General features: G+C 36.4%; 2 protein-coding genes, 1 long non-coding RNA gene and 1 pseudogene across 3 annotated transcripts; 3 read left to right on the top strand and 1 right to left on the bottom strand.

Annotated features, from left to right (window-relative positions):
* The first annotated feature begins 2784 nt into the window (after positions 1–2784).
* On the top strand, positions 2785–4693 carry LOC122299670. The gene is made up of 2 exons (XR_006239716.1): positions 2785–4119; positions 4480–4693. It is a non-coding gene; the product is annotated as an uncharacterized LOC122299670 (long non-coding RNA).
* Positions 4694–11049: 6356 nt separating this feature from the next.
* LOC122298808 lies at positions 11050–16778 on the bottom strand (annotated as a pseudogene).
* LOC122298619 lies at positions 15493–21168 on the top strand. Its single transcript, XM_043108451.1, has 4 exons — positions 15493–15543; positions 20163–20462; positions 20571–20839; positions 20929–21168. Exons 2-4 carry the CDS (start codon positions 20171–20173, stop codon positions 21151–21153), a joined length of 786 nt encoding a protein of 261 aa, XP_042964385.1. The 5' UTR covers positions 15493–15543; positions 20163–20170; the 3' UTR covers positions 21154–21168.
* Positions 16966–19501, top strand: LOC122298807. The gene is made up of 3 exons (XM_043108661.1): positions 16966–17571; positions 17674–18405; positions 18704–19501. The coding sequence occupies exons 1-3, from the start codon at positions 16966–16968 to the stop codon at positions 19499–19501; spliced, it is 2136 nt and encodes a 711-aa protein (XP_042964595.1).
* Positions 21169–22757: the final 1589 nt, after the last annotated feature.

The following is a 22757-nucleotide window of genomic DNA, read 5'->3' as shown; positions in this document are numbered from 1 at the left end:
TCTCCTAAAGATGATGAAGTTCGAGAAGAGTGAAAATAGTCTAATAACTGGATATATTAACTCAGACTATGCAGGTGATCTTAACAAACGCCAATCGACAACTGGATATATGTTCGCTATGGCCAGAGGACCAGTTAGTTGACGATCAAATTTGCAGTCTACAATTGCACTATCATCCACGGAGACTGAATACATGGCTGTAACAGAAGCCGTGAAAGAAGCCATTTGGTTATAGGGATTGGTAACAGATTTGGGTTTTAAACAGTAAGAGGTTACCGTTTACTATAACAGCTAAAGTGCAATTCATTTGGCAAAGAACCAAGTGTATCACTCTCAAACGAAATATATTGATGTCTGGTTTCACTTTGTACGTGAGATATTAGAAGAAATGGACATTCTACTTCAGAAGATTGACACTGAAGACAATCTAGCAGATATGTTGACAGAAGTTATCACAGGGATCAAGTTCCAACACGACTTGGACTTGATCAATATCACACACTTAAGCACCTTCGAGGTGCATTGGCGCCGGTGCAATCACTTGAATGATGCAACAGTTTGTAACCAGCCTAGTATTAGCACACTTGGGTGGAGGGAGTGATTGCTGAAAACCACCTAAGTGTGAAACCAAGAAGTCCAAAGTAATTGCTATGCACCATCCAAGCTCTGCACCGTCCTATATAGTTGCAGATTGAAGATAGCTGCTGCAGGTCACCATTTGTCATCAATATTGGTTGATATTTAGCATAACTTCTCCTATAAAAGGACAGCTCTGATGTGTAAACGGTGTGTGTGCAAAACAGAGGAGAGAAGAGAGTTTATGCTAAGTGTTTGTAAACTTATACAAACTTAGTGAATTTTGCTCCAGTGGACATAGGCAAGTTGCCGAATCACTTAAATATTATCTCTATCGTCTTGTGTGATTTATGGACAGTTTTGTGTGCAACACATCTGCCCATGCTCTTCATCAAGCTTTGCTTCTTCATGTTCATGCTTGTTTGTTGATGTAGTTTGTTGAACTTTCTGGGGGACTACATGCATTGGAGGATCAAAAATCCTGATCTCAAGTTTATTACTTATTTCAAGCTATGAAGTACTGCTTCAATAATATTCATATTTCTTCTTATATTATTTTATATAACCTGCCACCCCATATGGCATACACGTTGACATGAAGAAATGCAGAAAGTCATGGGGATTAACATTTCCCTCTGTCCCTCTGATCATTATTTTTTTGTTTCGTTTTGAGCGTATCATGTCTTAGAATATTTTTGACAAAAAGAATTGGGTTGGTTGGATCTAATTAACATAGTGAATTAATTATAGCAAATATATGTATGTTTGGAAAAGAAAAATAAAAAGATCATTGCTTCTTATTTTGCTAACTTTTTTCTACTTTCCATCTATTATCTGACAATTTCTGATGCCTCTCGCTCATGCATAGGGAAGTTATGGTACTACTTTTGCAATATTGTTTGTGAAAGGAACAGATGAAGTAGACTTGTAGACTTTTACAAGAGGCATATGGGAAATGAACTCATGTGGAAAGCCGTGCAAATTCTGTTTGGCTAATCTCATATACGTATGTAACAGAGTTTCAAAATGGTTTGTGAGTTGAAATGTTCGGGGTTTCATCACATGTAATGATTTTATATATAGTTGTTATTAAATCACTTTCATGTGATTTGATTTGTAATTTTTTTATTATATGAATAATGATCTATTATATCATAATTATTATTAATTTATATATTATATTTTCTTTTATTGTGGTATATCGTATTATTGGTGCGTTTTAATGCAATGCGTCGACAATGAACTAGTGGCGGCGTTTACATTACGCCATTAATTTATGGATTGTGGTGGCAACGTACTCGTGGCGGTGTTTAGATAAACGTCGTTAATTTATTCAATATGTCACCAACGTACTATTAGTAACATTTAAATAAATATCTCTAATTTATAAGATGCGTCAGCAATGTAATAGTAGCGGTGTTTATGGTAACGACGCTATTTTAATTAGTGGCGGCGTTTGTATTAATGTCGTTAATTTAATAAATGTATCATAATGTACTATTGGTGGCATTTAAATAAATGCCGTCAATTTATACGATGCGCCAACAACATACTAGCAGCGACTTTTATGGTAACACCGCTATTTGAATTAGTGGCGGCGTTTAGTTAATTGTCGTTAATTTATTCAATGTGGCGTTTAAATAAATGTCATCAATTTATATGATACGCCAGCACCTTACTAGCAGCGACATTTTTTGTAACGCTGCTATTTGCATTAATAGCGGCATTTAGATAAACGCCGTTAATGTAATACCCCTTTTCATGTGCATTTTTAATGAATGATGATTTAAATTATTATAAATATTAGTTCTCTTATTTTAAATTTAATGTGTTATTCGTTAGATTTATTTTATGATTTTTAAGTTGTGCAAAATATTTTAAAAGGCTTTCTTGATATTATTTACTGTTTTGCATTTAAATTGATCTTTGCTTTAATTTATTTTATTTTTGGGCTGGAAACATTTTATTTGATTAATGTTAGTTATAGTATTTTTATTTGGCTTTTATTTATTTTATTGTGCCTTTTTTCATTGATTTTCGGATTGAGCTTATTTCTGTTAGATTTTCATTTGTTTATGGGCTAAGCCCTTTCATTTTCGGTCCCAGCCCATTCCCTTAGAAGCCCAGCCCGTGAGCAAGTGAACCCAGCCCCTTCTTTATCCAAAACGACGCCGTATTGCATCCAGCCTTTGGCCTTTCTTACTTCTCTTTTCTTCTTCAGTGCAATTCACTTCTTTTTCTTCTTCCTCTGAAAATTTTTCATGCCGCAGTTGTCTTCTTCTCCCTCCCTTGTGACACCGAATCCTCCACGTTTTCGTGTGGTTAGCTTGCTTTATTTTATCTTGTTGTTTTGTTTCCATTTGTTAAAAACCGAATCTCCTCTTTTCTATTTTTTTCTGCATTTTATTTCATGAGTTTCCTCCATTGCTGCAGGTCGGTCCGTACCTCATAGTGCGCCTCTTTCCTCTTCTTCTTTTCTTATGTGTTTCTTGTTATTGTAGTGTAAAAAAAAAGAAAAAAACCTTGCTTTTTCTCTTGCTTTTCCCCTTGCATTGTGCTCTGTTTTGGACCTGATCTTTATGCTCTGTTTTTGCTCCAAACGTGAAGCTTGAGACTCGGTTTTCCCTCTCTTTGTCTCTATTAATTTCGTGTACTTGGTTGTGGGTAATCTCTGGTGATTTTCGGGTGTTTTTCTCCCCAACCCATGCTCTGTTGTCACCTCTACCGTGCCCTTTTTTTTTTGGTCCAGCCATGAGCTTCACTTTTGGTTTTCTTGGTATTTTCCTCTGCCATGGATCTCGTTTTTCTAGCCTTAATCTTCTCATTTTATTTCAGTAAAAACAGCCCATTTATTCTGAAAATTTCATCTTCATTTATCTTGTTTTTGAAACCCATTTTAGTCTCAAAATGTAATTTTTGTTTATTTATTTTCAAGCTAGCTTTTGGAGTTTATCAAGTATTTGATCTTCTAGAATTATTTTCCTTTAAAGTGTTGTAAGTATTTTTCTGAATAACTCGTGATTTAAATATATTTATGTTTTAACAAATATTTTTTCGTGGATTGGTTTGTTTTGCCGGACTGAGTCCGAAGAGTTTGAGGGTCGGTTGGAATGGAGGAGTTATTTGTTTGTTTGGTTGATATTGGGATTTGCTGGATTATTTTGTGACTTGTAGCATGCATGATCATGTTTTGTAAAATGGAAATTGGATTTTTAGCATAGTGCATGCATATTCATGGGTATGAATGGAAAATTGATTTTCGTGTAAAAGTAGATTTTTTGGGTGCGTGTGTATCATGACTCCAAGCCGAGATGAGACATTATCTCGGTGGAACTCCTTTGATCACTCGGGAACGTAATATACTGAGTGACATCTCTTGGGTTATCGCTGGGCGACAACAAGAACAAACAGGATGGTAACGCTCTCGTGTCGACTCCATGGCCCCTCTGCTAGTAGGGGCGAAAGGATGCTTGGCTATGAACGCGTTGGGCACAAAACTGGGCATCGCTCGTTACGAAATCACATGCATGGTCGTTACCCATGGTATGACGAAGGGAGTCAGGGTGTGCGGATGGTCCCTAGGGGAGACCATGATGCATACGATTAAGAAAATTGATTATTGATTTTGATAACGGATATTGGACCATTTTCCACAAAAATGCCGAGGTTAGCCTAATGGATTTTATGTTGGGCAATTTTCTGGAAAAATGACGGGATTGTTTATTGGATTGGATTTTTGGGCGAAATAGAATTTTTGGCATGTGTGGAAAATTTGCCTTTTTCAAGGAAAGGATAATTTTTGGGATCTCGTACATATGGCATTATATTCATGCATTTTGTTTGGCATGAATGTATTTTTATCTCGGTGTTTATTTGGATTTTTACTTACCTACGGTATCGTAGTTTTTGTTGCAGATGTGGAGGCTAAGCCTGAGGAGGCGGCTCTGCCGAAGGAGTGACTTAATGCTTTATCTTGTGTATTGGGAAGTGTTTTCCTGCCTTTTAATTATGTATTTGGTTTTACATTATGTTTTTTTTTGGACTTTTGTAATATTTTTGATACATTTATTTTTTAAGTGAAATTATATTTTAACAATTCTGGTACATAGTTGACTGATTTTAATTATCCCATGCATTCTTGTTGTTGTACACTTTTTGTTTGTACACTCACTTGACACTTGGTGATGAGATGTGTGACCCATGTTGTCATCATCCTGACGCTTCAATTCCCATATTTTCATACGTGGTAGTTGGGGGTGTCACAGTTAATGTATTCAATGTGTCGCCAACGTATTATTGAAGATATTTAAATAAATGCCGTCAATTTATATGATGTGCCAGCAACATACTAGCAATGGCGTTTATTATAATGCCGCTATTTTATACAATGGGATGGCGACGAACTAATGGCTGTGTTTTGATAAATGCCGTTAATTTAGGAAAGCTGGCGTTTGAAAAAACGTCAGAATGGCTGCGTTTTCACATACGAGCGTTTGAAAAAACGTCAGAATGGAAAAGTAGCCACTATCCATTACAGGAGGATGGTTACCTGGTCATTCTGTCTTTTTTTGTATGAGAACTTACAATCAATTAATTAACTCTATATCACAATCAATTAATTAACTACCCGTCACAAGTAGTTAATTAACGTCCTCTACTAGCAATTAATTAACTAACCAATCAAGAGACTCTTTAAATGAGATTTTACGTATGTTAGTTTTGATGTGTGTGGAAAAAGTGAAGGTACGTACAAGCAATGGCCTCTCATCTATTTTTACAATTTCCTAAGGGAACTATCTTAAACTCTTACCATCTATCCATAACAATTTGACATGGATAAATAGTAAGACAAATATTAAAACTTGTAGAAATTTTGCTCCGCTTAAGATAATTCAAAATAACCTTATCTAACATGTTTCCTCGTAGGGATGATTAGGACTAGTAGGTCCAAGCTCTAGATAAATCTTAGAGCAAATTTTTCACATCCTAAGGGAATTAAGTCAACAGAAGACCTAAACTAGTCTAATTCATGGATCAGGCCGTGGGTCATGGGCATATGACAAGAGTGACGGAGGAGCCCAGTAAGGTAGGTGGGGGGGATTGTTTATGAGAGAACGAGTGGGAGCGAGTTGATTGAGAGAGAGGGACTTTTCTCACGTGTTTGAAAGTAAAAGGTAAAGTCCAAGGACCAAAGAGACACTAGATCTTTAATTAGTATTTTCTTTGATGCTGTCTGATATATGGAAGAGAGATTTTATTTATTATTAAAGATTTTTTTTCCTTTTTTTTTCAGTTGGATCATTCGCTCACTTATTACATCTATACAATCCCTTATACTCTTTATCACTTAAGAAATCTTAAAAACCATACAAATGTTAGTGGAAGACTTGTTTTAGAGTCATTCCATGATTGAGCTAGTTCTTACATCGTAGTTGTGGGAATCTTTTGCTTCGAAAGTGATAAACATAAATGTGCTAAAAATGTGATGACCTGATGGCATATGGTTTGGTTTTTTAAATGGAAAATTTGAATTCGAACTCTCCGCTCCCTTATTAAAAAAATATATATTATATGAAGATTTTCATTTATGTGTTTGCTACTATTTTTTCTTTCAATAAGATATCTAGCTTCGTCTGATCAATTACTTGAATTTTTATTTGTTGTTTAGCTAGTTTTGCTGACCTGTAAGATCAAAATTATTTGTGTTTTATTCCACCTCATGTGTTTCATTTTTCTTGGCTTTTTTTTTTTTTTTTCTCGTTTCACTTTGACAAATATTTGTTTTGTATATTTTAAATAGTACTACTAGAAGTTTTACGCTAGCTCTGTACGACGTAGTACTCTAAATCATTAATACTAATGCATTGTATTTGAAACATTTAAAAGAGGTGTCTCGCTTTAGATTTATGCTATGTTTGGATACCAAGAATATTTCAAGTATTTTTAGAATATTTTATTACTATTTATTATTTGATTATTATTTTTCAACTACTTTTTATTATTATGCATTAATTTTTCATTACTATTTATAACTATTCTCCACACTTCTCACTACCGTTAGTATTATTATTATACAACACTCTTTACAACAAAAAGATGTGTAGCTAGGCTTCGAAATGATTTGATGTTATCTGTTACTGTTACTGAGGAAAAAAAAAAATTAGAAGAAGAAGACAACTTTATAAGTTGTATTTTACCTTAATTTAACGTAGAGGGAACGAAGGGTGAGGCAGCTGGGAGTCTAAGATGTGGCTACCATTTTGATAAGATGAATGATATTTGTAAATCTAAAATGTTTAAATTTTATATATTTTTTAATTTTAAAAAGTAAATAAATCTCAAATCTATATGAAAAAAATTATTTTTTAATAAAAGATCCCTTTTTTTTTATATTCAAATTGAGACGTTCATATATAGTGGATGCAGATCTCATGAAGTTTCCTAATTTAGTATAAATTAATTGCTTAAATTTGTTCTACCTTTTTGGTATTTGGTAAATGGATATGAGGAAAGATATTTGTAATTGTGAATTATACAACTGTCGTGTAATTATTTTTAAAAAAGTCAATAAAATATAAGATCCACATGAAAAAAATTAATTCTTTAATAGTGGATCTCATAATTTTTCAAAACGATTACACAACGTTTATGCACTTCACAGTTGTATATAGAGTTATTCAATGAATATATAGCTAACTTGTAATCCATAATGATGGGATTGGGGAATCTTTTACCTATTCAAAGTTAAAAAGAAAAAGCTAGCCAAAAAATAAATGTCATTATTCATGTTTATGACTGGCAAAGCAAAAGATTCCCACAACAATAATTAAACAGCTAGCTCAATCATTTCATGACTCGTAAAAGAAGTCTCCCACTAGCTTTTTAAGATTTCTAAAAATTTTATTCAAAATTAAGTATTAGAGTATAAGCAGATTTTATAGATGTAATCAGTAAGCCAATGATCCAACGGGAAAAAAACGGAAAAAACTTTATCAATGAATAAAATCTCTCTTCTATATATCAGACAGCATCAAAGAAAATACATTAAAGAGCTTGTCATGCCTCTTTTGTCCTTGGACCTTACCTTTTACTTTTAAACGCAAGAGAAAGGTCCCTCTCTCTCAATCAACTCGATCCCACTCGTTCTCTCTAAAGCAATAAACAATCCTCCCCACCGACCTTACTGGGCTCCTCCGTCACTCTTGTCATGTGCCCATGACCCACGGCCTGATCCTACGTCACTCTCTCCATATCACTCCAACCAATAAGCTTACGTCTTTCTCCTTGTTTTTTCTTTTCTCTGGCTAGGCTGAAAAATCCCACCTTTTGCATCTTTAATCGTTCACTTGATGGCTCACTGTGAAAACCAATTACATATCTATACTCTGTTTTTTTGTTTTTTGTTTCTTCCTTCTTATAGGAAGGAGAAAATAATTAGATTTGTTATTCTTTGTCTGTGATATTCCATCCTACTTTTGTAATGGAGGTTTTAATTATGATTATACGTTTAATTATTATTCTACTTCTTGGAGCTTAAACATTATGTTTTGATAAAAAAATAATTCTTTCGCATTTGTTCCTTCTGCGAAATCATTCTAGTCAAATTTTCATGAATTCTAATATATTCAGTCACCAAAACCATATATATTACAAAACTTTAAAACAGTCACAATATTTTTCGCATATGTTTTCTTTAACAATTTACTTTGATCTGATAATAGGCAGTAGGCAGGTCAGGATGGATTAATGGTACGTCAATTTCAGGTAAGCATCTGTTTTTTATGCTCACTTATAAAAAGGGGGAAACAAAAAAGCAGACAAATGGATAAGTCCAGGGAGAGGAAGATGGAATATATAATTTAAAGTTCTCGAGAAACCTATGGCAAATGAAGGAAAAGTAGTACTGGGGCAGCTTGTAAATCATGTGGCTAATATTCTAAAGAGGTGCTCAAGAGCGGAATCCGAGGATCATTGACCTACTCATGTGATGGAAGTCTGTGTTCCTCTCTTGCAATATGCATGCAATTTCCCATTTCAGTGCAGTTTTTCTATGCCAGTCCGCTTGTGCTTATCCACCTTTTGTTGGATCATATGCTTTGTGGTTTATTGTTTTTCTAGCTTTTTCCAGACATGTGGGATCAAACTAATTTGCGTTTCCTCGTGAGTACACCATTTGCTTTTTGCAGACATGTGGGATCAAACTAATTTTTAGGGATAAGTCATGCGTTCTTATCGCTAAAAATTACTATTTCTTTTTTTTTTTCTTCACAAATCTAAACTTCATTACCAGAATAAACATACATAGATAGCTAAAGTTTGTTAGCTCAAAAGTAAACAGATATACACAACATATTACATCAAAGCATGGGTAGATCCTTGCCACTGTGAAAGTTTAACAAGCATTGAGGAATTTTAATAAGAGGGATATTTCCAAATTGTTTGTTGGAATGTGCCCATTGCGCAATAGAATGCGTGCATCGATTCTGAGATCGATGTATTTTTGTAGCTTCCCAAGTCTCAAAGTCTTTGAGTAGATATCTTATATCCCTTGCTATTCCTTCCATAGTCCAATCAGTAGCTTTTTGAGGATTGTTCAAGGCTGAGATGGTTAGTGAAGAGTCACCTGCTATTAGGACCTACCTTATCTTTTGTATATCTTTTGTATATGTGCTATTAGGACCTACTATTTCTTATTAATATACGAACAATATTATTACAACAAAGGGTGGAATTAATTCCTAAATAGGACAACACAACAATATGTGCAAATTAAATAATTTCCAATAGGAAAATACTCACCAATTTATTATTATTTTATTTGAAAATATTGTGAAATCACTATTTATTTCAGAAGATGTTAAAGCTCATGTTGAAGAAAATAGATTAATTAGCTATGTTGTATTATTAACTAGTATAACATGTCAATTTGGATAGTTTACAAGTTTACAACACTTGAGAATTTGAGGTTGTTAAGAACTTAAAGAAAGTGTGTTTTGCTATAAAAAGAAAATATGATCACTACAAGAAAATGCACCTTTTGCAGCGATTTTTATTTTGTTGGAAATAAAATCGTTGCAATAGACTATCAACAGCAGCGATTTTGATACGCTGCACACTTTTAAAACAGTAATTTTCCCTTACTTGTGTTTGCAGCGATTTTAAAGTTATTGTAACGAAAAAAATCGTTGCAAAAAAAAGTTCCTGTTCATTACTGAAAATTGCAGCGACTTTTTATGTTATTGAGGCGATTTTAATTGTTGCGCGTAACATTGTTGTTTTGCAGCATGTGATTTTCGCTGCAATTTCGCTGCCGCGCCAAACAAATATTTCACTTTGCAAATTGGAAATTTCCCCCCAACCTTTTTTTCCCCGTGTCTGCCCACTTCGACCGAGACTGGAGCTCATCTGCACTTCGACCTAATCCCACAACAAACTCCAGTTTCCATTCTCAATCCTTGCTTTTGAAAACCCTTCCTAGCGTGCAACGACGGCTTCAGCTCCTCGCCTGGGTTACCGATTCTCCCATTCCCATTTCCCCGTGATTACCTTCTCTAGAGCCGTTTCTGGTTCACCAATTGGGAAGATGATTTTAAGCTCCCAATCGTAAACCCTAGTGTGCACACAGCCTTCTCTCAACTTGAATATTGTCTCCGTTTGGGAAGCTAGTGAAATTGTCTCCACCTTCGGTTACCCTAGACGATTCCGTGCCTCCATTTCTAATCTGAAGATATCAATCATCTGTTTTCAAAGATGATCAATCGAGGCTACAGGTATCTCCCATTTCTTGTAGGTTTCATTACAAAAGGTGTTGTTTTTAGATGTACACAAATTTTTCATGTATTCCTCTGTTAAACTGATTTGCATGTGCCTCTGTTTGCATTATACTGGTTGTGTATTTGCCTCTTATGTTTGGATTGCTGGTATCAGTTGTGGGTATTAGATAATTTGATTATTCACCAATGATGACTTGAGGACTCTAATTAGGACAATCTCTCATTGACTGGGCTTCAGAGCAAGACTTCATTCTGCCTCACTCTCAATTGTCTTCCTTTCAAGTGCACTTACCCCATTCATCAAGTTAATTAACAATTACTCAGTGTTATCAAGTCCTAATAACATACTTTTAGGAGGAAATTAAATGAAAATCCATATTGATGTCATGTGATTTTCGAAGATGATAATTAATGACATGTAGAAAGGCTTTCTACTTTCTAGAGAAAAAACTATTTCTCAGGTACACAGTCCTGTAAGTAGGGGAAAGATTTTTGCATTTTAGTAGCAAATTGGAAAATAAAATGGTTGAAACTTACAAGGTAAATAAAAAAAAAAAATGTAAGCGTATTTTAAGTAATTATGGGCATTGTTGTTAACTCAAACCACAACCTAAATGGTCAAGCCATTATGCATCGATTTTCCATCTGTTAAACCTACTTACTGCTAGAATAAAGGTGTTGGCATTAACTAAAGGATGAATTATGGTAGCACCATCTCATGGATAACATAATTGCAAACAATCAATATGAAAAGAAAAGCAGCACCATAAGCAACTGCCTCATCTGGGTTCACAGCTTTGTTCGGTTCCTTTCCATCAAAATAGTCCTTAAGAAGCTGTTGAACCTTTGGATATCCTAATATGGCTTCCACCAACAAGCACGATTTCATCAATTTGGTTCTTCTCCAAACTGGCATCTTCCATAGCCTTCTTAAGACGTCCCATGGTCTTTCTAAACAAATCATTAATTCAGCTCCTCAAATCTAGCTCGGGTCAGTGGTTCAGAGAAGTGCTTGGGCACCTGCTCTCAAGTGATTCAATCTCGACACGGACTTGGTGTTGGCTGCTAAGAGCTCTCTTGGCGCGCTCAGGATCCCGAATCAGCTTCCCAAGAGCGCTGTTATCCTTGCTGATGTCCTTGCCATACATATACATATCAATTTGATGAAATAGTCCATAATTCTATGATCAAAATCCTCACCTGCAAGGAAATTGACCTTCCTTAGAGCACAAAATTTTAACTTATAGGGGAGCTTAATACAAACACTTCTGTCTCATAAATAATAGATACTTGGCATTTGCGCTGCCTACAAAAGTACTCTTAAAGCTACCTTTGTTATGATAAATACAACATACTGAACCAGTAAACAGTTATGTACACAATCTGAGACCCTCTAGGGTTTGTTGCAGTCAAAGTAGTCAAATCACCCTAATTAATCATAGGAGACTGGAAACTTCCAGACTAAATCAAAATTTTATATAGGCATCCAAGAACATATATAATATACTGATCCTTTCAAACTTGTCTTCTCTTACAGAAAACTTAACAACCAATTATACGATTGGCTAAGAATATATGGTCTAACCTCCAAGATGAGTGTCTCCATTAGTGGCAACAACCTCAAAAACACCATTATCAATTGTCAAGATACTGACATCAAATGTCCCACCACCAAGGTCAAACACAAGGATGTTCTTTTCACCACCCTTCTTGTCTAGACCATAAGCGATGGCAGCAGCAGTTGGTGAGTTGATAATTCGGGCAACATTCAGTCCAGCGATGACTGCCACATCCTTGGTAGCCTGCCGCTGGGCATCATTAAAGTACGCTGCATGTTGGAACAAATATAATTACGCTGTGTAATTGAAATTAACGACAGGGTTTAAGAAAGTAGAAATTAATCTATACCAATGGAGTAAAATGATTTGGTACACAGTTGTTACTTTCTTTACTCACCAGGAACTGTCACAACGGCATCCTTGATTTTCTTAATCAGGAATGCTTCAGCCGTTTCCTTCATCTTAGTCAGAATCATGGCACTGATCTCCTCACTTTGTAATCCTTGGTCTCACCATCCTTAATCTTCAATTGAATGTAAGGCTTTCCATCCTTGTTCACAATCTTGTATGGAACAAGCTTCATGTCTCTCTGAACCTCCTTGTCTTCAAATCTGTGTGTTTATATTTGAGCCTGTCACTACCATTTCCAAACAAATGGATATATAATCGGAAATCAACAAGTTGAGAAGGATGAATTACTTTCTTCCGATAAGACTCTTGACGTCAATAACTTGGTCCTTTCAGGGTTGACGGCTGCCTGGTTCTTTGCAGCCTCACCGATCAGTCTCTCACTGTCAGTAAAAGCAACCCATGAAGGGGTGATACGGTTTCCTTGGTCATTCGCTATGATTTCAACATGACCGTTCTTGTAAACACCAAATATGAGTTTTAATTGTATTTGCAAGGCTGGAACTTTGGCTTAAATTTCATTTGTAACTTGACTAAGTTCAGTTTATATTTAAAACTCCATCCTTTTTCCCTCTCTTACCTCATGTTTACAACCTAAAAAGATAGCAGCAAACACACTTCCCAATTCTGAAATTTTCTGCATCAGATTCTGTCATGGTTTCTTTCAACTTCATCTATCCTTACCTTTTCCCCCTAATACTTGTTTAGTTGGGTGTGTAACTATGTGGGTGATGATTGAAACATGCAATATTTGTGCTAGAGTCTGCTTGAGATTATGACTTGTTTTTCTGCCCAGTTTTGGTCCATGCCGACAGTCTTACCAAAAAATTATTCTGCTATACTTTTAGCAATAGTAGTATGCTCTATGTGAATCACTTATCGAATATGTTTAGGCCTCCATTTATGTGTTAAACTGTAAGATATCAGTATGAATTGTTTTACCTTCTACTCAAGCTAATAACTAAGTAAACAACTAAGGATTTCAATAGAATGCCTTGGTTTATCAAGAACTATCTCTTCCTCTGTTTATGCTATGTCTACCCACAAATCATGCTTATTACTAATTTTTCTAAACACTAGTTCATTGCTTGTGTAGTTGGGATTATAGTTGAAGTTGGGGGGGTTTTGAAACAGGTATACAACTAACTTATTGGCTTGTCAAGCTAGTGCAGAAAGTTTGAACTAGTGTTTAGCTTTGAATGTATACTCTTAAGTTCTAGCCCCTTAGTTTGCATTTATCTTATCTGTTTAACTCAACCTCAATATGTGACATTAGGACTACCAAATGACCTTAAAAGCTCAGAACAATGATGCTCTAAGTAGCTAGATCTGAGAGGAACATTAATGTTAGCTCCTCTCTTTCTAGATTCTACTGAGTCCTCTTAATTGGTACCTCAAAAGGGGTTGTGTACTGCTCCTTTCTGTCTAGTGGCCAACTTGATGGGTCCATGAAATATGTTTGAATAGGAATTTTATATTCTATAGGTTGTCTTGTGTATATGATTATATGGGGTCATGTGTTGGTTATGCAATAGTTAAGCCTTATAATTTCAGGCTTGTCTATGTTTCATTTATATAAATTGCCTCCTGCAGTAATTTAGTACCGCATATTTTTAGATTTGAAAAACAAGGATATCATACCAGATAGCAAGTTTAGAATGACAAATGTCCCACACCGTATGTATAGCTTTTACATGACGATCAATTTTTAGAAAGGGGACCTACTATGTCGTGGGGTGGTTCCCTATTATTAAAGAAAAAGAAACAAAACCTAAACTCTTGTTGAAATTTACTTTTAGAGTTCTTGGCCTAACATTTCTTCGTGTTAGTTTTCTGGTTTCCTTAATTTCCCCTGTTTACCAGTACATAATTTATTGGAACTGAAGATAAGTTAAATCAGGTTGAACTAATTAAGAAAAAAATAGTTCATACAGGTTGATTAAATTGGACTTAATATGGTTGTAATTTCTGGGTTTTGTAATTCTTTTAGGTCAGTGTTCAATAAATTGCATATACTCATAGACGGAGAGAGTTTTCCATGTTGTAAAAATCGTTTAGTACATTCGTGAACACTTGTCTTTTCTAAACTTTCTAAATCTTAAACAATTGTCAAAAGATATGGTTTTAACCGCATATGATTTCCAACACAATTACCCTAAAAGAGAATTACCTGACATGGTCATTAACAAGGAAATTTAACTATCATTTTAATTCCTCTATGTTACATATGAAAGTGTTTTGTGACCATTTTTTGGAAAAGCTAGCTTCCCAAACTGAATTTATTGGTCATTTTTAGACTACAACTTGAGGGACTGCATATAACGTTAATATATCTCTTTTCATTGCTTCTGGTATGATGCTTTGGAGGAATAAACATTGCTCAACATGCCGTTTATACACTTTTTGTATGAGTTAGAGATTTCCTTTTTGGATAAACCTTTCACTGGCTGAAAGAGGCTTCCTTTTTTTAACAGAGTGTTGGACTATTATTAGCCATCATTGAATTACACCGGGAAGTTGTGCATGTTCTCCTTCCACCTTTGCTGAAGCTGAGTTTACCGAGCATATTGATTAATCTCTTGACCGAGACTTGCAAATTAACAAGTGAAAGAATTCCTGAAAGGTACTTATTCACTCTGTTTCCAAATGGATGACACGATGGCTACATTAAACCTCTAGTTGGTGATGTCCTTGGAGTTGATCAATCATGTGCATGCAGCCTAGCCAACAAATATGTATCTAAAGAGACCAACTAGATGTTACAACCATTATTGCTAGCTAGCTAAGTTGACTGCCCCCGAAAGCCCTATCTTGTAACTGGGTTTTATTTTTGTATATTTACCTTTTGTGTATATGGTGCTCTAAGTTGTGTTCTTTTAAGGGAATAGATCTTGCGGACATGGTGGTCTTTGTATATGTTGTGGTGCTCGGTTTCATTTTTCAGACATATGTTGTGTACATGGTGGTTTATTTTTCTGGGTATTAGCATGCTTAACTACATTCGTGTAGCTATGAAGTTTTTTCTGAACACCAAATTTTCAAAAATTTTTATGGCCCTTTATCATGGAATTTTCTTTCCTTTTTGATTATTTCTTACATTTAGCAATGTAATAAACAAATGATATCTTGTGCATAATTATGCAAATTTGATTGGATGAGGTGACCAAGCTTGCAACCTTTCTGTGCAAGCGTCTTCTGTTTATCTTGGTAACGTGGGCCCTTTTGAGGTAATTACTATATATTCCTAAAGCCATTACAGCAATTTTATTGTGTTTCATATGTTGTTTATCTTTGAGTAACAAATCGCATTTGTTTGATTCAATTGTGCTTTGCTCTTCTTGGCCATATGTAGTTGCTGTAGCATGACCTCCTTTACATGTATACACTACTTTTAAGTAAAAACTTAGTTTTAAAACATATGTAAGGCCAAGATTCCTAGGAAAAAAACATACCGATGTTGTTTTGGCCATACTTTGTATTACTAAGTTTTATATACACAAGGGGAACACATAATGCTACGATGAGTTAATGGTATTCATTTAAAATTGATAACATATGCTGATAATTGTGGTAAGATTCAAGTTAATACATTGCCAGAAAGTATTATGGTGTGTACGTTTGTATCATGTGTATATGTTTCATAGTTTGCATCATGTCAATTTCAGTTTGGTTGGTTTTCAAGCATAGGTTTATGCATAAATATGCCCTTATTGTGAAATTCGCTAGAATGAGTACATCCTTGAATTCTAGGTTTTCTGAAATTTGTTTTGTGATGCTCATTTCATTTAGTGAAGCTCCATTTAGAGTATATACATGTAAACTTAGGAGTCAAGGTAATTTCGGCAGGTCATAATGCAAATTGAGAAGTTGGTTAATAGGTCCAATAGCAACTTCTGGGAATTGAAGTATATCACCATATTGCTGTTTTTTGAAATTTTGTAGTGAGTACATATGATATTGCTGAACAACCCTCCCCCCACTATTACATCACGCTTTGGTAACCCCTCCAAAACCCTCGTCTGATGTCAATGAAAACAGCTTCATTTACAATTTTGATGAATCAAAAGTCCTTAATTGTCATGCCATTAAACAAGCATCCACATCAGTCAGGCTCGTCCTTCCTTCCCCCGACCATATGTTACTGCCCAAACGTCGTCGTTTATAACTGCGGTTCATATGAGTACTACGCGATTCATGATAATATTTAATTATACCAACTACATGATTCCAGCGATTTTCAGCGATCGTTCCAACTATTGTGTAGGTTGACCATCTAGTTAGCATCTTAATATGCACTAGTCCGCCCTATACTAACAAATATCACATATGGTACTATGTTTAACATGATAACATATTCTGCAGCACTTCAATACTCTTGGCCTAAACCACACAGGGCACGTCTTATACCTAGGAAAGTGTTGCGGCATTTTCCTTTGAAGCCAAGATTGCAACGTCTCTTCATGTCTGCGCAGATAGCATGTGATATGCGATGGCATAAAGAGCATCGGCCAACCGATGAGGCTAGTATGAGACATCCTGCAGACTCAGAGTCCTAGAAGAGATTTGATGACGATCATAGTTGGTTTGCACAGGATGCTCGCAATGTTAGGCTTGGGATGGCAAGTGATGGTTTCAATCCCTTCAATAATATGGCTAAACCATATAGCATTTGGCCAGTAATCTTGGTTCCTTATAACTTGCCGCCATGGTTGTGCATGAAAGACCAATTCTTCATGACATCCCTCATTATTCCAGGGCCAAAATCTCCAAGTAATGACATTGATGTTTACTTGCAACCGTTAGTCGATGAACTGCTTGAATTTTGGGAACATGGTGTACCTACGTATGATGCCTCCACAAAGGAAACGTTCGTGTTGCACGCTGCTTTAATGTGGACAATCAATGACTTCCCAGCGTATGGGAATCTTTCTGGTTGGTCAACAAAGGGAAAATTGGCATGTCCATCTTGTAACGAAGGCACCGATTCCAACTGGTTGACGTATGGACGAAAATTTTGTTATATGGGACACCGTCGTTTCTTGCCACCAAATCACATGTGGAGACTAAGAAAACATTTGTTCAATGGTAAAGAAGATCATCGCCCACCACCAAGGGTTTTAGATGGTGCTGATATTCTAGCTCAACTACAGATGCTTGGGGAAGTGCAATTTGGTAAATCTCGTCGAAAGAGGAAGCGCACTACTGAAGAGTTGAATTGGACAAAGTATAGCATTTTCTTCAAGTTACCATATTGGGTAACCCTGCGGCTTCGCCATAATCTAGATGTCATGCATATTGAGAAGAATATATTCGATAACATATTCTGTACTTTAATGAACATCCCTGGTAAAACTAAGGATAATTTCAATTCTCGACGTGACCTGGAGATCTTGGGCTTCAGAAAAGAATTACATTTGAGGCATGAAGGTGAACGTGTTACAATGCCACATGCATTGTACACATTACACGGTGATGAGAAGAGGAAATTTTGTGAATGGTTGGCCGATGTGAAATTCCCAGATGGATTTGCTTCGAGCATCTCGCATTGTGTTTCAGTACGTGATTGCAAAATCTCAGGGTTGAAAAGCCATGACTGTCATGTTTTCATGCAAAGACTACTTCCTATTGCCGTGGGGGCGTTCTTACGAACTGATATCGCCTTGACTTTAACTGAACTGAGCACGTTGTTTAAGGAGTTGTGTGCCCGAACCTTGGATGTTAATCGACTATCCCAGCTCCAAACTGATATCGTCACAATTCTATGCAAATTGGAGATGATATTTCCTCCGTCTTTTTTCGATGTCATGATCCACCTTGCTGTCCACTTACCCCGTGAGGCCATACTTGGGGGTCCAGTACAATACAGATGGATGTATCCATTTGAGAGGTATCTTGGCAAGTTCAAGAGGTATGTTAAGAATAAAGCCTGCCCAGAAGGCTCAATAGTCGAAGCCTACATTCACATCGAATGCTTGACTTTTTGCTCAATGTATCTCCAAGATATTGAGACAAAGTTTACTCGAACAGACCGCAACATTGATGGTGGAGATACCGAGAATATAGATGGATTCAAAATTTTCAACCAGAAAGTTCGTCCCATGGGTATAGCTTCCAACTTTCAATTATCAGATAAACTCCTAACGGAAGCAACTTGGTACGTCCTCAACAACTGCGCTGAGATTGGACCCTACCTGGAGTAAGCATCTATTATCTCTGAAGTTCAAACTTTCTTTTATGATTTTATGGGAGCAACCCATTTATCGAGCACATCAAACTGAGTTTCCAACTTGGTTGAAGAATTGCTGCCTCCCTAGTTAGATGAATTCGAGCCTTTTTTACTTTGTTCAAGCAACTATAAGTAATGGCTTTTCTACAATATTGTTGTAGGTTCAGGAGCAGCATATGACCAACCCACTTGATGTGAACGCTGATTTGTATGCGTTAGCTTGCAGGCCTGAACGGTGGGTTGCATCTTATGCTGCGTGCATTATACATGGCAAAAGGTTCCATACGAAAAACCGTGAATTTCGGCGGCGGACACAAAATTCAGGGGTGCTGGTAATTGGGGACGAAAGTACTAATAATGTTGACTTCTATGGTGTTATTAATGATATCGTGGAGTTACACTACATGGGAAGGCGTCAGGTGTACTTGTTCATGTGTGATTGGTTTGATGTTGGTGATACAAGACGAGGCGTGCGAGTTGATAACCATATGACCAGTATTAATATGGACAGGACTTGGTATAAGGATGAACCATTTGTGTTAGCATGCCAGGCTTCACAGTGTTTCTACATTAGAGATATAAGGGCGAAAGGGAGATGGTTTGTGGTACAGAAGTACATGAATAGGAATGTATATGACATTCCACCAGTGCCGAGGGTGTTAGGAGAACTTGATGGATCATCAAGTGATGATGATATCTATCAAGAAAATGAGGCATCATATGATTATGCACCTTTGCATTGTGATGCATGTCCAATGTCTACTCCATTGAGTAGGAATGACGTAGAACCTATGGTCATTGATGCACAAGAAGTGACCAGTCCGGCTGGGCAAAACATGCGTGTAGCAGACTTTATTGACGATGGCATGATAGCTTCTGGTTCAGGCTATGCGTCAGATGATGGAGAATATTCAGATGAGGATGACTTATCCACAGACGACGAGTCTAGGTCATCTTAGACAAGCAGCCCATTTGTTGATGCCCTTCCACTCCATCATTTATCTTTTTCGTAACGAGTATGTGGACAATATATATAAAACTGAAATACATGTATGTTCGTTTCAACAAAGTGCGCCCCTTAGTTTTTTGCATACCAAGTTGGATCAAGTAAACAAAGCATTTCTTAATCATTATATTTTTATAAAAGTTATAGATCCTGAAAGGCCCCATTATGAATATAGTTGTATATGATAGCAAATTCCAGTTCCAAATTGGTTAGTCTATTTATCTGTATAGACTCACACATTAGTTGGAAACATTTGACAAGTTAGCCAGAAATAGTGTTGTTAAAACTCATCAAATGCTTGTAATATATCACGTATTCGAGCTAGAATATTGCACAACATGCTATTCTTATTGCATCGATTGTGGCAAAACTATAAAAACTATTGGCTGCTAGGAATGCAGCACTTTTTCGATAATGTTAGAATAATAAAGAGATTACTATATATAGGTGTATTGACAAAAAAAAAAAACTATCAATTATCTGTAGTATCTAATCTTGGTTCTAATAATTGGGTATTAGAGTTAGCTTTTTGCATATATGTTTGTGGCATGATTTATTATAATTTCATGATAAAACCATTGTAACTCAAATGGTTTTTTGCTCTACTCAAGCAGGTGACGCGATGGGAGAAAGTGCTCGAGGAAGAGGGTATAGACGAGGTGTTCGTGCCAGACGTTTTGTACCTTACCATAGTAGAGTGCGCGGACCACGAGGAACTCGAATCGCTTCATACCACAGTCACTCAGAACCAGATCAGTCAGGCTCAGATGACTCAACGCAGCCTCCTAGTCATCCATGGGAGCCTCCATGTCCCAATCCAATGCCCCCACCTGAGCCGATTAGAGAAACCCCACCAGAGACGATTAGAGAACCCTCACCCTTAAGAGAACCCCCACCTAATGGAGACACACGAGGTACAATCATTATTCTTGTAATTTTCTCAATACATTACTCATTTATGTGTAAATAACAAAAACAGTTATTTGAAGATTGATAGTAAGTTTTTCTTTGCTGAAATACAGATTTGAGTGCCCCCACGATGCCCACAGCAAACCAAGAACAGCCCAAACGGAGACGTGGGCCAGCTAAGTGTATTGAGTTTGAGAAGTTGAGGAAGTATGGTCCCGTGATTTTGAAGATTAATGACGGTGAAACAGCACCGTGTTGTTCGAACGTAGCGATGTTCACGGCACGAGTAACGCAAATCATAAAACAGCATTGCGACATGAGCTATGCTAGATGGACTAATGTGCCGCAGGCACAAAAGGACGAGTTGATCGACCGTGTGAGAGTAAGAAATATCGAGATTTATTTTGAGATAATGTTAGTGGGTGTACACAATTATTGGTTTGTGTTAACCTTGGATGTTCATCCATGCAGGGTGACTTCGCGTTAGATTGGGATCAGGAGAATCATAGACTGACTGTCAAGAAGCAGTTGCGTAAGCGGTTCAATGCATTCCACCATGAATTACACAAAAAGTATGAATCGTACGGTAGTCACGAGGAAGCATTGGCTGCTGGCAGTTCCATGGTTGAATTGCAAGTCTGGGTTAAGCTGTGTGAGAGGTGGGGAAGTGAGGAATTCAAGGTACTTATTAGTTAAATTCATAACAATCTGGTAGAATACCAATGAGTCTATCCTTATTGTGTTTATTATGTGGTTTTCAAACGCTGATTTTGGGTGCCACTTAATTCAGAAAATTGCCAGACAAAATCGGGAGAATAGGAAAGCGCTAACCATTAACCACACAGCAGGCCGCAAATCGTTTGTTAGGCTAATGGAGGAGAAGGTATAGTCTTTCAATTGATTTCAGCCTAGTCATGTATTTGCATAATACATGTAGTTCTATAACATTGTGCACAACCCATTTGCTGCATGGCCACTAATTTATATATATGTTTGTAAGGGTGTGGACCATATGGTTTTCATGTTGGTGAAGGTCATCTCAAGTTTGATAACACATTAAATGGTTGTTTCCTGAAAAAATAAAAACAGTTGGTATCATTACTCCCTCTAACAGTATATACATTTGTGTTAATTGAAATAATTAGAATGTTGTAAAATAGAGGTAGGGGCAACTTAGTTAGCAAACGAAATCATAATTGGTCGGAATGACATCTTATATAAAATGACAACTTATATCAGACGAGGTATCAACAGCATTACATTTACTATATAAATGAACACCTTTTAATGGTATAGGTGGTATTGCTCTACTCAAATAGCATACGAATTACACCGTTATTGTTAAGAAATGTACATGTCTACTCATTTGCATCGCAAGTTATGAAGGTCAACACGAGGTACATGGAGCTCGTGTTTGTGTGATTTGACCGTAGGGGTTTTTCTATAAAATTGGTCATTCCTTTACACATTAAATATGTTAAATATTCAATGTTTCTGCTTTAATAGTTTACCTGTACAATTACACACATTTGTAGCGGGCTACTAATGCGAATTTGGTGGAGTTCTATAAGGAGACTCACTGGTCAAAGAAGAATGGGAAATTTGTCACATCAGCAACTGAAAACACTTATGTAAATACGATATTTCTTAAAGTTGTTTGTTGCATGCAAGGATGGTTTCCAAAATATCATTTGAGAGTGTCCTATTCACCTTTCATACCACGACTTAACACCACTCATTTTAAAATGTATCATGTGCAGAAAGAGATGGTCAGCAAGATGGATGGTCTAGAGCCTGAGCAACGCAACGATGAAGCAGCAGCAACTGTATTTAGAGAGGTGCTTGGGCATAGACCAGGATACGCAAGGGGGCTAGGAGAGATGGTCATTCCGGAGTCGACAAGACAACGGAACACCCAAAAAGAAAGAGAATATCTTGCTTTAATTGAAAAACATAAGACAGATGCAGAGAATTACAAGAAAGATACCGACCATTACAAGACGAAGCTTGATCAAGTGATGTGTGAAATGCAAGCTCTTCGTGAGAGGCAAAATGCTACTGATCAGATGTTGCAAAGCTTTTTTCAGAACTTTCATGGCAACACTGAGTCTCTCCAGTCTCGTGGAGAGACTTAGTGAGGGCTAAGAAATCAACTTCATGGATTTTTTGAGTATTTTGGGGAAATTTTTGGTAATGGGAGATGGTGGTGGCCAAACTATAAATGAAAGCGTACATATATATATATATATATAAAGAATGTAAGGTTTTTTAGTGGGAGGCATTTGGGCAGTGGGGGGGTT

This window comes from Carya illinoinensis, chromosome 16, assembly GCF_018687715.1.
Source record: "Carya illinoinensis cultivar Pawnee chromosome 16, C.illinoinensisPawnee_v1, whole genome shotgun sequence".
Lineage (NCBI taxonomy): Eukaryota > Viridiplantae > Streptophyta > Magnoliopsida > Fagales > Juglandaceae > Carya > Carya illinoinensis.
This window is presented reverse-complemented; position numbering and strand designations above follow the sequence as displayed.